This window comes from Phaenicophaeus curvirostris, chromosome 2 (assembly GCF_032191515.1).
Source record: "Phaenicophaeus curvirostris isolate KB17595 chromosome 2, BPBGC_Pcur_1.0, whole genome shotgun sequence".
In the NCBI taxonomy this organism is placed as follows: domain Eukaryota; kingdom Metazoa; phylum Chordata; class Aves; order Cuculiformes; family Cuculidae; genus Phaenicophaeus; species Phaenicophaeus curvirostris.
Window position 1 is genome coordinate 81,240,563 of NC_091393.1, and position 14,609 is coordinate 81,255,171.

At 38.7% G+C, this 14,609-nt stretch overlaps 1 protein-coding gene across 5 annotated transcripts in view; it reads right to left on the reverse strand.

The window, feature by feature from the left end:
* Window positions 1-14,609, reverse strand: part of PPM1B (protein phosphatase, Mg2+/Mn2+ dependent 1B) — a 68,503-nt gene that overhangs the window by 10,777 nt on the left and 43,117 nt on the right. For all 5 annotated transcript variants that reach the window (XM_069852653.1, XM_069852652.1, XM_069852651.1 and 2 more), the window contains 2 exons: window positions 12,677-12,794; window positions 2,337-2,448 (listed from right to left, as the gene is read on the reverse strand). In XM_069852653.1, coding sequence (XP_069708754.1) covers window positions 2,337-2,448; window positions 12,677-12,794 — 230 coding nt within the window. The remainder of the gene's footprint in view (window positions 1-2,336; window positions 2,449-12,676; window positions 12,795-14,609) is intronic.

Here is a 14,609-nt window from a genome sequence, read left to right on the forward strand (position 1 = left end):
GTTTGCAGAACACTGAAAGCAAGGGATAGCACATTAAATCTGGATGACCACTAACCTACAACACTAAAATCATCATGCTATCATGTGTTCAAAGGCAATAGCTGCCACTGATGGAACCAGCATTTGTCTTGATGTGGTGCATCTAGATAGGTAGAAGGCAGTCACAGCAAATGCACTTGACTTCTCAAAGCCTTAAGACTCTGGTGCACATTCACACACAAAGATTTTGGGCCATGCCTAGATGAGCTCCAGGAAAGAAATTCAGAATTAAACTGATAGTGACACTTCTAAAATTATGTCCAATATCGGAAGTCCACTGAAGAACAACTTCTCCAAAAGCACATGAATAAAATGCAATGCTTAAAGAAGAAATCGAGAAGAGTTGCATGTCTGAGCTAATATGGGATCCACCAGGACTGATGGAAGATTTTCCTAAAGAAAAGAAACAGTCTTTTTGCAGATGATACTGAAGAGTTTCTCTTGATTTAGTTCCACACGTAGTGATGGTGGAATGGCCTAAGCAAGGCTGCCACAGAAGCAGCAGACAGCCATTGCACAGGGTTTAAATCAGACTTGAAACTCAGGCCTTTGGGATTTTTCTTATCTTTTCAATTTTTCTTTCTTTGAACAGCATATTTCTCCATACTTTCCTTTGATGGGAAAACTCCAGTGAGAGATTTTGAGTGAAAGTACTAATATCCAAGAGACAGAGTGGCTCAGGACTTCTGTGTTCTTCAGCAAAAAATGACCATTCTTTCAGCAACACTTGAAGTTACAGACGGATCCAAGTCAAGCCAGAAGCCAGTCTTGAAGAGCAAGGTTATAAAGGATAGAACACCACCATCAAGTGACCACAGCAAGCTGACACTTCTAGATCTGCTGGCAGAATGAGCCAGTAGGGGTGGCTACAAAAGTGAGGTGCTTGAAGAAGTACACAAGGCCAGTACAAGTGGAGCTACTTTAGAGATTCCTACAGTTTGCAAACAGTCCAGTCATGGTAACATTGCACTGCGTTTCTCAATCTCAGACATACTAAAAACCAGGAATAACTACAGCTGTTGCTAAAACCAAGGATGTTGGCTACACACATGACCTTGTAGTTCAAAGAGAACGACAAAGTGTGCACTCTTCACATTCTGGTAGCATCACAGGATAAGGATCTCGAGGCAAAGAATATTCTCTTCTTAGGACAAAAGTTTTAAGTTGTCCAGTAACTTAAAAAGTTGAAGCTACCCCTTGTCTGGAGCCCCTCCCATACAAGGACAGGTTGTCAGAGTTGGGGCTGTTCAGCCTAGAGAAGAGAAGGCTCCAAGGAGACCTTATAGCGACCTTCCAGTACCTGAATGGGGCCTACATGAAAGCTGGGGAGGGACTGTTTACAAAGGCTTATAGTGATAGGACAAGGGGCAATGGAGAGGGGCAGATTTAGACATAAGGAGGAATTTCTGCACGATGAGGATGGTGAGGCACTGGCACAGGTTGCCAAGGGAAGCTGTGGATGCCCCATGCCTGGAGGTGTTCAAGGCCAGTTCGGATGGGGCCTTGGGCACCCTGATCTAGTGGGAGGTGTCCCTGCCCGTGGCAGGAGGGTTGGAACTGGATGGGCTTTAACATCCCTTCCAACCCAAATTATTCTATGATTCTATGACTCTTTGTGGTTTTGGGTTGCGTAGCTGTAGTCAAAGCTTTCATTCAGGAGCTCAATCCTGCAAACAAGCTAAATACATCACTGTTTGTCTTGGTCCTAAGTTTAAAGGCCAAGAAAAATTTGCTCAATACTATATGACGTTATTTTAAATGAAGCTGCAGGTATACCTCCTGAAGTCAGTTTTCTGTAACCCAGGACTTTAGAAATCAAAATGGAGAGAAAAGCATCAGAAGGCAAATTCTGAACCTAATCCCATTAAAACCTGAACCTGGGTCACAACAAGTTAAAATAGAATTCATATGCAAAGGTTCCAGAAAAACGAAGCAGTTCACAACGCAGTTATTAATGAGCAAAACAACAAAACAAACCAATGCGTTCAGCAGTTGGGAGGCACACCACAACTTCTCTGAATGCCTGGAATGCACACAGGTGGAGAAAATATAGCCATACAGAAATAGTGAACTACTGTGTTCTGTATCAGAATATCATCAATCTGTTTCCTCTTACCATTCTGGATTGGGAACAAATGTTTATGAACTGCAAAAGGAAAACTAGCTTAAAATATAAACCCCGTTCTTTTTCTTTAATTTGAATATAGCTATTACAACAAGAAAGCTTCAAAACGTTTAGGTAAAATTATTTGTTTCAGTGAACTAAACAGTTCAAGATGTTCCATTACTGTACTTACTTGCCAGCTAAACCACCTCCTGGTGGTAAATTAGGGATATTCTCCGCAGTTAAAATACGAATAACATGAGCAAGATCAGGCATTCCTTCTTCACCCGATTTTTCCATAATTTCTAATTCAAAAACAGAAGAAGTTCTTAGATTACTGAATTAATACCACCTATTCCTTAAGACTCTAAAATATAAGATACTATCACTTTTTAACAAAGACGTTATGAAAAAGTTACATGTAAACATGAAAACATTCCTTACATTTTACTGTAGTCTTTGCATGGTGGAACAGAGCTATTTCAATCCATAGCCTGCTTTTCCAGTACATTTCTAGCCATTCTCAGAGAAACTCAAAAGGTGACTAAACTAGATGAAATATCCCAGAGAAAGCAGCATTTTTGCTTTATAAAGCAGATTGGGAAGTCTGTTTCAGTTACCTTCCCATTCTATTGCAACACAAACCAAGAAGTTACGTGCCATAAAGCCAATGCTTCCAATGAATTCACTGTCATACTTGATTGTGATCAACAACTAATATTCTCAAAGTCTTGAATCTCTGGTGCATAAGCCCCTAGACCACCAGGCAATAAAGAGTCATATATCATGGCCCATTATCACTCAAGTGGACAAAACAGAATACAGCATTGAAAACGAATCATTAATAATGTGGTATTCCATTTTCAAAGCAGAAGTATCACACAAGTCCAGTGATATTAAGTTCTGCCTTGGAAGAGAACTGCCTGCACTGAAGTTAGTTCTCACATGTTCTTATTCACCAAAGCTACTGTAAGGCAAACATGTAATAGCTCCATATATATTCACATACACCTAAAAGTATCAGTTTCCAGTTGTCGGCCTCCAGTCATTCACCTACTACCACAGAAGAAAAAGGTTCATTAAGTTATCTACAAATTATAGTTCTACTATGTGTAATGTATCTTTAAGAAAGAATTTTTTTCCTAAAAAAAAAACCCCAAAACCAACGCCCCTGCCACAATCAACTAAACTAAGAAATAACGTGCCACTTTCTGTAGACTGTTCTACAATAAAATTCTTGGAGTCACAAAACAAAACCAAAGGAATTAGGAATGAATCCTCTCAAACAGCATCCTAAAAAAAACTTGAGTCAGTACCTTGCATACTTTTCAAAGATAAACAAGTAACTTAAATTTCTTACAATCAATTATATGCTAGATGCCTGGTTTGAAGCATGCAATTAAAGCGAGAAGAAGTCACAATCTGAGTTTCTGAAGTTAGTAGAAGAGCACATCACCTACCCTCTTTAAATACTTCACCCCAGGTTTCCCGGTACTTAAACCTAAGGCTGTCATCTATCTAGAAAGCAAGTCATATACAGGCTTCTCTCAGAACTACTAAAAACAACAATATGTTTGGAAGGTACTTGCTTACTACATATCAGGGAGATCTGTAGTAAAGATCCCCAAAGGCAATTCTACTTTTAGAATAGTTTTACTATCCTGTAACCCTTATTAGGCACTACACTTCTAAACCTCAGTTTTAAGTCAGCACCACACAATCTCTGCAATGAATAGAGTGCTCACTACTCCTTTAAGTAATTAAACACTCATCCATGAAACTTCATGTATATGACCATCCAAACATTAAGAATGAATCATGGCTTGCAAAGGAAATGGCAGCTTGAGTATGCATGCTTGAATCTTAGGACTATGATCATTCCTTCCACACACACTTACACAAACCAGTCCAAAGTCCTCTTATACACTGCACCTTTTTGGACAATAAATAATAAAATTTTTCTAATTCATATCTGATAGGAAATGTGTATAATAAATATACTGCTTTTTATATCAAAAGCATATCTGGTTCCATACATACCAAAAGTAAACAAATAGCAAGAATTAAGAAGAAAGATGACAGAAGTCAGCAAATAATAAATGTTAATGCAAGCAAAGATATTTATATCTTCTTAAAAGGGAATTAAAGCAATCACAACTAAGTATTGCTATATATTTCTTAGTACTGGGAATTTTTACTTTATAACTTTTATTGTATGACCACCTTTCAGGGAGTGCTGGACTGAACTACGAGCACCTTCTCTCCATTTCTAGAAGATGCCAAATCAGTAATTCCGGTGGAAATGACCACCTCCTTTTCCTGATATTAGGGTGAATAATTTCATATAGAACATGTCCCCTCTATCAAAAAAAACCAAAAAAACCCACCAAAACTTCCAGATAGAAAATCCGGGAATAAAGCAAATGACCAAGCATGACCTTTTTTCATTACACACCAGTTAGCAGATACACATTGCAGATTTGTTTGACAAAGGCCACTACAAAAATAAGCCAAATGTTTTCACAAACAGATTTATAGGCATTTACAAGACTTTCACCTTCATCTCAATAATGTTGAGAATATCCCCACAATTACATTTTCCCTTGTGAATGAGCAAAAGGCAATTGCAGAAACTTTTATACCTGTGTTGATGATATAATTGAGACATTTAAAGAATCATTTCCTGATATCATATATACAAATCCATTAAAATCCACTGTAAATTCTATTAGTCTACTACTTTTCTTAAAATACTTATCATAACCCTTACTCTGAGACAAGCATTTTGACAATTTAGACAAAATTTTACTTGAATTTTATATAATGCAAGTCCTCAACAAGATAGTGCTACAAGTTTCTTGTGTTCCAGCATCTCCTCCGATCTCCAGCTGTAGGATTATGACAAATCACTTTCATATACAATATATATTTCACAAATATAAAATGCACTATCCAACCCATTATATGAACTCAGTATTCATCTACTATTGAGACTGTTTAAGCCCACATAGAACACATGTCCCTGTTTATGATCCGGGGGTTTGTTAGTGGTCTGTTTTGTTATGTTTTGTTTGCAGTTTGTTTGTTAGGTTTGCATTTTGAAACGCATGTCTGATATACCCTTTCAAATAAGATGAAACACAGCAGAGAATTAAATTGATTTCTGTGCCTAGTTCTTCCTTCCTGCGATCAAATTTCAGATCTCTAAAAAACCCAAAGAAAACCAGAACAGAAAGTAGCATTTTAAAGCGGCTGGAAAAAGAAACCTAGCATAACTTAACAATTGTCCCACACAACCTGCATTACTTCGGAAATTAACGAATTCAGTGACTCAAATCATCATAACTGAACTCTGTCATAACCTGTAGACTATAACCCTCCTGGATATTTCAGAATATTCCTGAACTGGCAGCTTCAGAATGCAGTTATACACATTCCATCATCATCAAGACCCAAACTAGGAAAAGAGCTTTGACATACAGCTCTTCCACTAGAAATCTCTGTAAGCTACCCACTTGCTGAGTTTGTTTTTTTAATAACACTGTTAAAACAAAGAATGTGTTTTGTTATTAAAACAGTAACTGTTTTGTTTTAATAACTCTGGAAAGAGCTTACAGAACTACTAACTCAACTCATTGTACAAACAGACAGCATTCTACTTAGGAATGTACAAGATAGAACACAAAAGTTACAAGCTCCTTTTGAACACACTTATTTTTTTTTACTTTTCAAAACAAACAAAAGCCTGTCTCAAACAATGCCTTTCTCTCCAAGCCAGAGCTTAAAATGCCCAAGCCTAGCCGTGAAAATACCTCCTCTAAAAGGTCTGATGGGTTAGTTCTGCCAACTTGAAATTTAAGGTCCACAAGAGAACAGAAAAATATTACATACTGAATAGTGTAAGTTCCTCAATAAAAAACACATTGATCAAACTAGAATTGCTCCAGGATTTTATACTAAATGTCAATGTTGCCCTCATTTAAATCAGTCACTTAATGAAAGACAAGAGTATCTAAGAGAACTTGCAGCTTCTGATTACATCTTTGCAGCTTAGTAGCTCTAAACCAAGTTGTTTTTCTGAACGCTTGCTGTAATCGAACATGGATTCTCAGACGTAACTGAAAACACATCAGATCTACAAATTAATTATAACTAATGTGCTTCAATATAGACACCCTAAGGCATAAACTAGAATACATCTGAAGATATACGACTTCTATCTTTTGAAAATAATTATAAGAGATGATCAAACCATATTTATCAACACCATAACTTATCTACCAGGCATTAAGCTTCTAGAATGTGGGGCAATTTAACCTTTCGAGTACAGTGCACTTTTTCCAGACTACATTTACTCTAAATACGAATGCAAAACTGATCATGGCAGATGTCCTTCCCTGATCAAAAAGGCGTTCCCACCTTCCAAAACTTTTCCTTATTACTCCAATGTTGGAGATAAAACTCCTTCCCCCCTGCTTCCTCCCTTTATTTTTTTTTCCAAGTTCACTGCTTAAGCCTTTAAATTAGACTACTTTTTTAAAGAACCCAACATCTTTCCAAGCAATTCTCCCCATGCAGCTTAGTAGTTTGAGACATTTTGTTCTAGGTTCTCTGTATTTTTTCTCAAGGCACAGAAGTATGGTAAAAATTGCAGTCCAGCGACTTGCTTTTAAAATTAAGATTGTCAAAATGACAATTTCATAGAATTTATTATGAATGTAGAAGTTCATTAGGAAACAAGTAAATAGTTCTTATGAATCATAAAGTCACAGAATAGTTCGGGTTGGAAGGGACCTTAAAGATGATACAGTTCCAACCCCCTTGCCATGGGCAGGGACGTCCCACTAGATCAGGCTGCCCAAAGCATCCACAACTTCCCTGGGCAACCTGTTCCAGTGTCTCACCAACTCTCATGGTGAAGAAATTCCTCCTTATATCACGCCTAAATCTGCCCCTCTCCAGTTTATACCCATTCACCCTCACCCTATCACCACAAGCCTCTATGAATAGTTTCCTGTAGGCTCCTTTCAGGTACTAGAAAGTCACTATGAGATCTTCTCAGAGCCTTCTCTTCTCCAGACTGAACAACCCCAACTCTCTCAGCCTGTCCTCGTATGGAAGGTGCTCTAGCACCTCTGATCATCTTTGTAGCCCTCCTCTGGACCCATTCCAACAGCTCCATATCCTTCTTATGTTGAGGATTCCAGAACTGGACACAATACTCCAGATGAGGTCTCACAAGAGAGGAATAGAGGAGCAGAATCACCTCCTTCGACCTGCTGACCACGCTTCTTTGAATGCAGCCCAGGATACAGTTGGCCTTCTTGGCTGCAAGCACACATTGCTCACTCATGTTGAGCTTCTCACCAACCAGCACCCTCAAGTCCTTCTCTGCAGGGCAGCTCTCAATCTTATCATCCCCCATCGTGTACTGAAATCAGGCATTGCCCCAGCCCAGGTGTAGGACCTTGCACTTGGCCTTGTTGAACCTCAAAGTTCTCACAGGCCCACTTCTCCAGCATGTCCAGGTCCCTCTGGATGACATCCTGTCCTCCCAATGTGCCAACTACACTACTCAGGTTGGTATCATCTGCAAACTTGCTGAGAGTGCACTTGATCTTGCTGTCAATATCATTGATGAAGCTATTACACAGCACCGGTCCCAGCACAGACCTCTGAGGGACACTACTTGTCACGGATCTCCATCTGGACTTCGAGTCATTGACCACCACTCTCTGAATGTGACGATCATCCAACCAGTTTCTTATCCACCGTACCATCCACCCAACAAACCTGTATCTCTCCAACTTAGAGAGAAGTATGTTGTGGGAAACTGTGTCAAAGGCTTTACAGAAGTCTAGACAGATCACATTCGTCAGTTTACCCATACCCACCAGCTGTGGTTATCCCATCACGGAAAGCCACTAAGACGGTCATACAGGATTTGACCCTGGTGAAGCCATACTGGCTGCCATTAATAACCTCTATGTCCTCCATCTGCTTTAGCATAGCTTCTAGGAGGATCTGTTCCATGATCTTCCCTGGCACAGAGGCCAGGCTGACAGGTTGGTAGTTCTCAGGGTCATATTTTCTACCCTTTTTTAAAAATGGGGACAACGTTACCCTTCTTCCAGGCACCAGGGACTTCTCCTGACTGCCATGACTTTTCAAATACCATTGAGAGTGGCTTGGCAACCACATCTGCCAGTTCCCTCAGGACTCTGGGATGCAACTCATCAGGTCCCATAGGCTTATAAATATTTAGGTTCCTCAGGTGGTCACAAACCTGATCCTCCTCTACAGTGGGAGGGGGTTTACACCCCTGGTCACCATCTTGCTGTCCCATGACCAAGGAGGGGTGAAGAGAGTGGTTATCAGTGAAGACTAAGGCAAAAAAGTTAAGTACCTCAGCCTTCTCCTCGTCTGTTGACACAAGGTCACCATTCCCAACCATCAGTGGGGGTATATTCTCTTTAACCTTCCTCTTTTGACTGATGTACCTGTAGAAGCCCTTCTTGTTAATTTTCACTTCCCTTGCCAAGTTCAGCTCCAGCTGCGCCTCAGCCTTCCTGACCTCATCCCTACACAACCAGCCAGCGTCCCTATACAAGTCCCAGGTTCCCTGTCCCTGCTTGCACTGTCTGTGCAGTCCCCTCTTCTCCTTCAGTTTAACCAGGAGGTCTCGACTCGGCCACACTGGTATCTTCCCTTTCCTGCCCAATTTCCTACACCTGGGAACTGAGGGCTCTTGTGCTTTATGGAAAGCATCCTTAAATATTTGCCAGCTCTGTTCTGCTCCCTTGTCCCTGAGGACCATGCCCCAGGCGATTCTACTGAGTAACTCCTTGAAGAGCTGGAAGTCTGCTTTCCTGCATTTTAGGGTCCTGACTATACTCCTCACTCAGCCATCTCTCTCAGGATCTTGAACTCCACCCATGCATCATCATTGCAGCCCAGGCTGCCTCCTAGCCTTATGTCACTGATGAGTTCGCTTATATTGGTGACCATCAGGTCCAGTACTGCATCTCCTTGGGTGGGGGTCTTATCAGCTGGACTAAGATGTTATCGTCAATGCACTCCAGGAGTCTCCTGGATTGCCTACAGCTTGCCTTGCTACTTTTCCAGCATATGTCAGGATAGTCTGTTTCCTTTTTCTCCACTTCTTGATGGAAGTTCCTCAAATATACTCTCATTCCTTGCTAAATATTTGACATTTAAAGGCCTTGTACTCCATCCAATTAGCAGAACACAAAATGACACAAAGAACTCATACAGAAGAAAAAAAAAAAAAACAAAACCAAATCTAAAAAAAAAGTCAAGAAGAACTGAAGCAACAGCTCCATGCTGGAGCTTTGAAGCAACTCATTTCTCCGTAGCATTTCAGCTTAACACTCAATTTTGAGTTATATTCTGAATGGCTCTGAATCAGTTCCAACTACAACGTCTCCAGGGTTTTTTTGTGTGTGTAGTATTTGTTAACCGGGATAATACAGCTAGAACACATTTCTGCTAAAACTTCTTTTGGCAGGTTAAAGTAGTAGCTCAATTAAGCTACAGCACTGCATTATTACTAGTAAATAGTGCTTTCTATGTCATTCTCAGTTAAATCCAGACACACTGATCCAAAGTTATTTTCTATTACTCTTCTTACCATTCACTCATGAAATACACTACATTTTCATACATTTTTTTACTTGCTAATTGAGAGAGGAGCCATGAGGAAGCTGGGAATACTAAAAACCCCTGTGTGCACATCTGACCACTGTCAGCGAAAGCAACTGCTGCTGGCTCTATCCCAGAGGCTATTAACAACTTGTCTACTCTGCTTGGACGCAGGAAGAAAACAGGCCTTTACCTTAAATAGTGAGAACTAGTAAGCCTGGATTGTAAGTTAAGTTCCAAGAAACATGCCTAGAATTAGCACTTGAAATGACCATTAGCTCTCTCTAACCTCAACAGAAACTACAAACATGCAAACCAGTTCTATTTAGATTCCATTTAAATAAGAGGGAAAGACACCACACATGCATGACCAGCACATTCAGATATAATTTCTATTGTGGCCTGAAGGCCCTCATGTATTTAAAAATTAAGCTTTTTTACATGAACTACCTAGATTAATGGGACATTGACACAAGTACACAAAAAAGTCTAAAGTTTACCTCATTCAGCTAAGTAAGAGTGCAATAAAAAAAAAGATACCTAAACAAAGAAAACTAGCGATTTTTACAGCTGCTTCACACAAATGAAAAATGAAATTATAAAATTATCTACAGTAAATGTCATTTCTCATACTAAAACAAAGTTTGTGAATTTTAGATAAAGCAGCAAAACTAACAGTTGTCCACAGCAATGAGGTTACAGTGGCAGTATGCACATTTCCCTATAAGTGTTGCATTTTACACTGACCTAGTGTCAAGAAAAGTTATGAATGGTTAGCTGTGGGATTTTTGCTGTTGCACATCTCAGAAAATGCACGATCTCCTTGGATCCAATCTGCAGGATTACTTCTCTTTTGTATCTAATACTACTTATTTGGATATGAACTACTTCCTAATAAAAGCACATCCAATCAGTCCTTTCAGTATCCATTACATCATGTTAAAAAGATAGTGGGTGTGTCTCATATTCAAAAGAAAAACAGAAGGCATATTTATCTCCTGTGTCACAGTGCTTGAATCCTATATCAGTAATTTTCATCAAATAGTCATAAGAAAGGAAATGAAGTATTTTAGCTCTACAGATTATACACACCATATTTAGGCGTCTGGAAAGATTCTGGATCCATGCTGAGAAAACTTGGTCAGACATAACTTCCTCCACAAAAAGTGCCCAAGCTCAGGCAGTAAGTGGCCAGGAGTTGTGGTTTATGCCACTGAGACCTTGTTACAGTCATGCTGCTTCTGACCTGCAAAGTCCCAAACATCTTGACACCCAAATTTAAAATTACTTTCTTTGAGCTCTGCTGAGCAGTCCTGTAAACTGCCAATATCACAATTTTCCATGCCAGTATCGCATTTTTCCATTTGAACACAGAGAAGTACCATCAGGACAGAAATACTCTAGCATAATGCTAAACTACTGATCTCAGCACCTGGCATAAATACATTTAAGAAAACTACAGGACTCATTATTCATCTACAAAGGGACCACCTCTTCACGGAACACAATCAAACTTAGAACTACTGATGAGGATACTCTAGCCCCAGGCCTGAAACAAGTTGAGAAAGGGTAAAAGTCACCTCAGCTTTCTCTTCAGTAAACCCTTTCCCTCCTTGAATACCGTTGCTATAACTGATAGCTACAGCAAATAAATTAATAAGCTGCACTACCATAAGCAGGTGACAGTACTTTGGGGCTGTTCTGATGAGATTACAGAAATTCAAAAAAATCATAACAACAAGGCTTTTGAAACCTCTGATAACTGCTTTGCCCTAATGATGCTACTTCACAGTATTATCCTAGCAACATTTGTAACTGCAAGACAAACTCTTCCAAAAACTCAGTTATTTTCATGCCTGGGTTACTTCTGCAAAAACCTGTGCCAACATAAGAACATTACAAAACCCACAAACTTACAACACCAACCCTGATCTTCAGTCAACTCTACCAAAACTGAACTACATTTGGATCACTACAATAATTAAGATCGAAGAGACTGGGGGGCCACTACATATTTTCAGATGTTAGAACACCCTTAAACCATGATAAAAGATGCTAAATAAGAAGCAAGTTTGAAAGCCTGCTTCAAATGTCGGCTTTTGTGACATTAAGAACGCTGCAGAAAAGGAATAAACATACAACAGCAAGCCTGTCATTCACAGACAAGCAAACATTCCTTTAACTGTTTCTGCTTAATGAAAGAAGTCGCATGCAGAGTTACAGAATCAGTGACTAAATGAAACTGGTTAGGAATTTAGTCCTCCACAAAGGTTCCAGATGATTATGATTTTTATTCACACACAGAGAGCAAGTATTCAGAATCCAAAGGAATGATTTTAAGGTTCTTTCATTCATACGTATTTTGGTCTTTTGTTAAGTTTCACTAAAGTGCATCTAAAGAAGTTGCTGGTGTGAACAATAACAGCTGTGTTAAATGGAAACAGTTAAGAAAAGCTTGGATAATTCAATAACCTGTCCCTTTCTGAAAAGCCACTACAGCTTCCTCTTTTTGTCAAAAGCTTTCACAAAAAGGGAAGCAAGTATCACAAGTATCTCTTTTAATATTTTATATGCAAGACATTAACAATTACACAATTTACTTAGCTGATGTAACACTTTGCAAGGTCAGTGGTGCAGTTTGACCAGTAAAGACAGAAGTAGAAACCTAAAGCTTGCATTAAGAAAATGCTTGTGGAACACCAGAATAAAATAGCCACATAGCTTAAAATATTTTTCCTGACACAAATATTCAGACTTGTAACTAGGCCTGATTTGACCCAACACATAGTGGCATGATGGCTGTCTGGGTTTTTGTTTTCATGCTCACGAAGGTTATGACATCATTTCTAATGAACAAAATAGATTTCTTACCTTCAACCCGTGATTCCAAGTACTTATCCAACTCGGCATCTTTTTTTACTGCCTCATCAGAGACCTTAGGAGCATTTGAAAAACAAACTAGTACGATACTCATGTTATCACGACTCCCCTACACAACAACAAAAAAAAGAAGAGTCAAGCTCTTGAGTCTTATTTTTCATTTTTCTATTCTAGTCACATTTTAACTCGTTGCAAATACAGTACTAAAGATATACCTAGGAAAAAAGAAACCTAGCAATAAAACTATATTTTAATTAATAAGAACCTCCAAATTTCCCAACTGAACTACTCCTTAAAATTAATTTTACCGATTTTTACTGTACATACCTAGTTTTAAAAGTTTAAAATATTTAATGAACTTACTTACATGTCAACTGTTATTACTAAACATAATAAAAAGAAAATAGTTCAGAAATTAGACAGTCATTTAATGTTACCTTAATCCAAGTTAAAAACAAACAAACAAAACCACTTATTGCAAAATGAAATGCAGAATACTTATCGTAGGCTACTGAAATGGCTAGTGCCAGCTACTGATTTATTTCAGTTTGAGAGCATTCACAGAAGGCAATATATTCATTACAAGTGTCTTTATCAGAAGGCACCAGTGTCATACATAGCACCTTGAAGAAAGTAAGTATGAAATACGAATTCATTTAGTATGGCCAAGCCGACTTTACAGACTATCATGTGCTCAACAGTATCACCCAATGGCTTTTTCAGATATTAATTTTCATATCTATACTAGTTCTATACTAGTAAGCTCTGATACTGCTTTCCTGCTCACATTTAATTTTCAAAATTATAATCCACAGTCAAGTTTAAAAACACAGTGTTTAGAGTTGCTTACAAGGAGATCCAGCAGAACCATAACTTAAACCCTTGGTTTGAAATCTCAACTTTTTTTTTCTTGGTAGAAGCTTACATGCTATCAGTTACTGCATATCGTTTCTGTGTCAATCCAATCTACTGGAGAGTTCTTATCTACTACAACAACTCCTTGTCAATAAATTAAGTAGGAATCTGACAATAAATTCCTTCAGAAGTACTCAAGAATTGTTCTACGTTTCCTTTTGTACCAAGCATATGGGGACACGTATCTTTTACAGCAGTTAAGATTATGTGGTACAATCCACATCCTGAAGACAGAGGAGAATGCTCTAATATTGTTACAAACTGCAGAGATCATGTTTGTTTTATCAAGTCAGACCCTTGAGGTCAGGGCCCAGTGTTAGTAAGAGTATGCTAGAGTGACCATCCTTTAACAAGGTTGGTCAAGTGCTTGGTCAGAAAAGCCATAGCATTTAAACCAATCATACAACGCTTGGTACATGCTGGAATATAACCCTACGTCTGAAAAAAACCCCACTTACTCTTTAGTGTTAAAATTCTGAATTTTAATATTGTTCTCAAAACTGCATGTTTGGTCTGTGGCCTAATGAAGGAACTCTACTTGCACTAGAAAGAATTGCACTTTTCAGGGAATGCTGGAAATACCTATGAAATATTAACTGACCTGCAGTTACTCCAATTTGAGGACTGTGAGCAAGCTCAGAAGCAAAAGTAGTGCTTCTACATCTAAACTACAACAATGAGCTGAGGACACCATTTCAGATAACAGATAAATCATACCTTGAAGAGGAGATGGTGCAAACGCTGGTTTTATGCAAAGGATACAAACACTGCCCAACTTGAAAGAACAAAAAGCCCCCAAATACATTGCATAAATTTATACATTTTAAATTTTTTGTATTTCAAAACAAAGTTTAGAGCTGGAGCTACATACAAGTGTTATTCTGAAAAAAAACAATAAACCTTTATTTTTGCAACTGCTATCACCTCTCCAGCCACAAAGGATGAAGCTGTATGTTCTTCAGCAAGGACATATAGTCAAGTAGGTACATAAGACCAAGGGAAGGAAGTG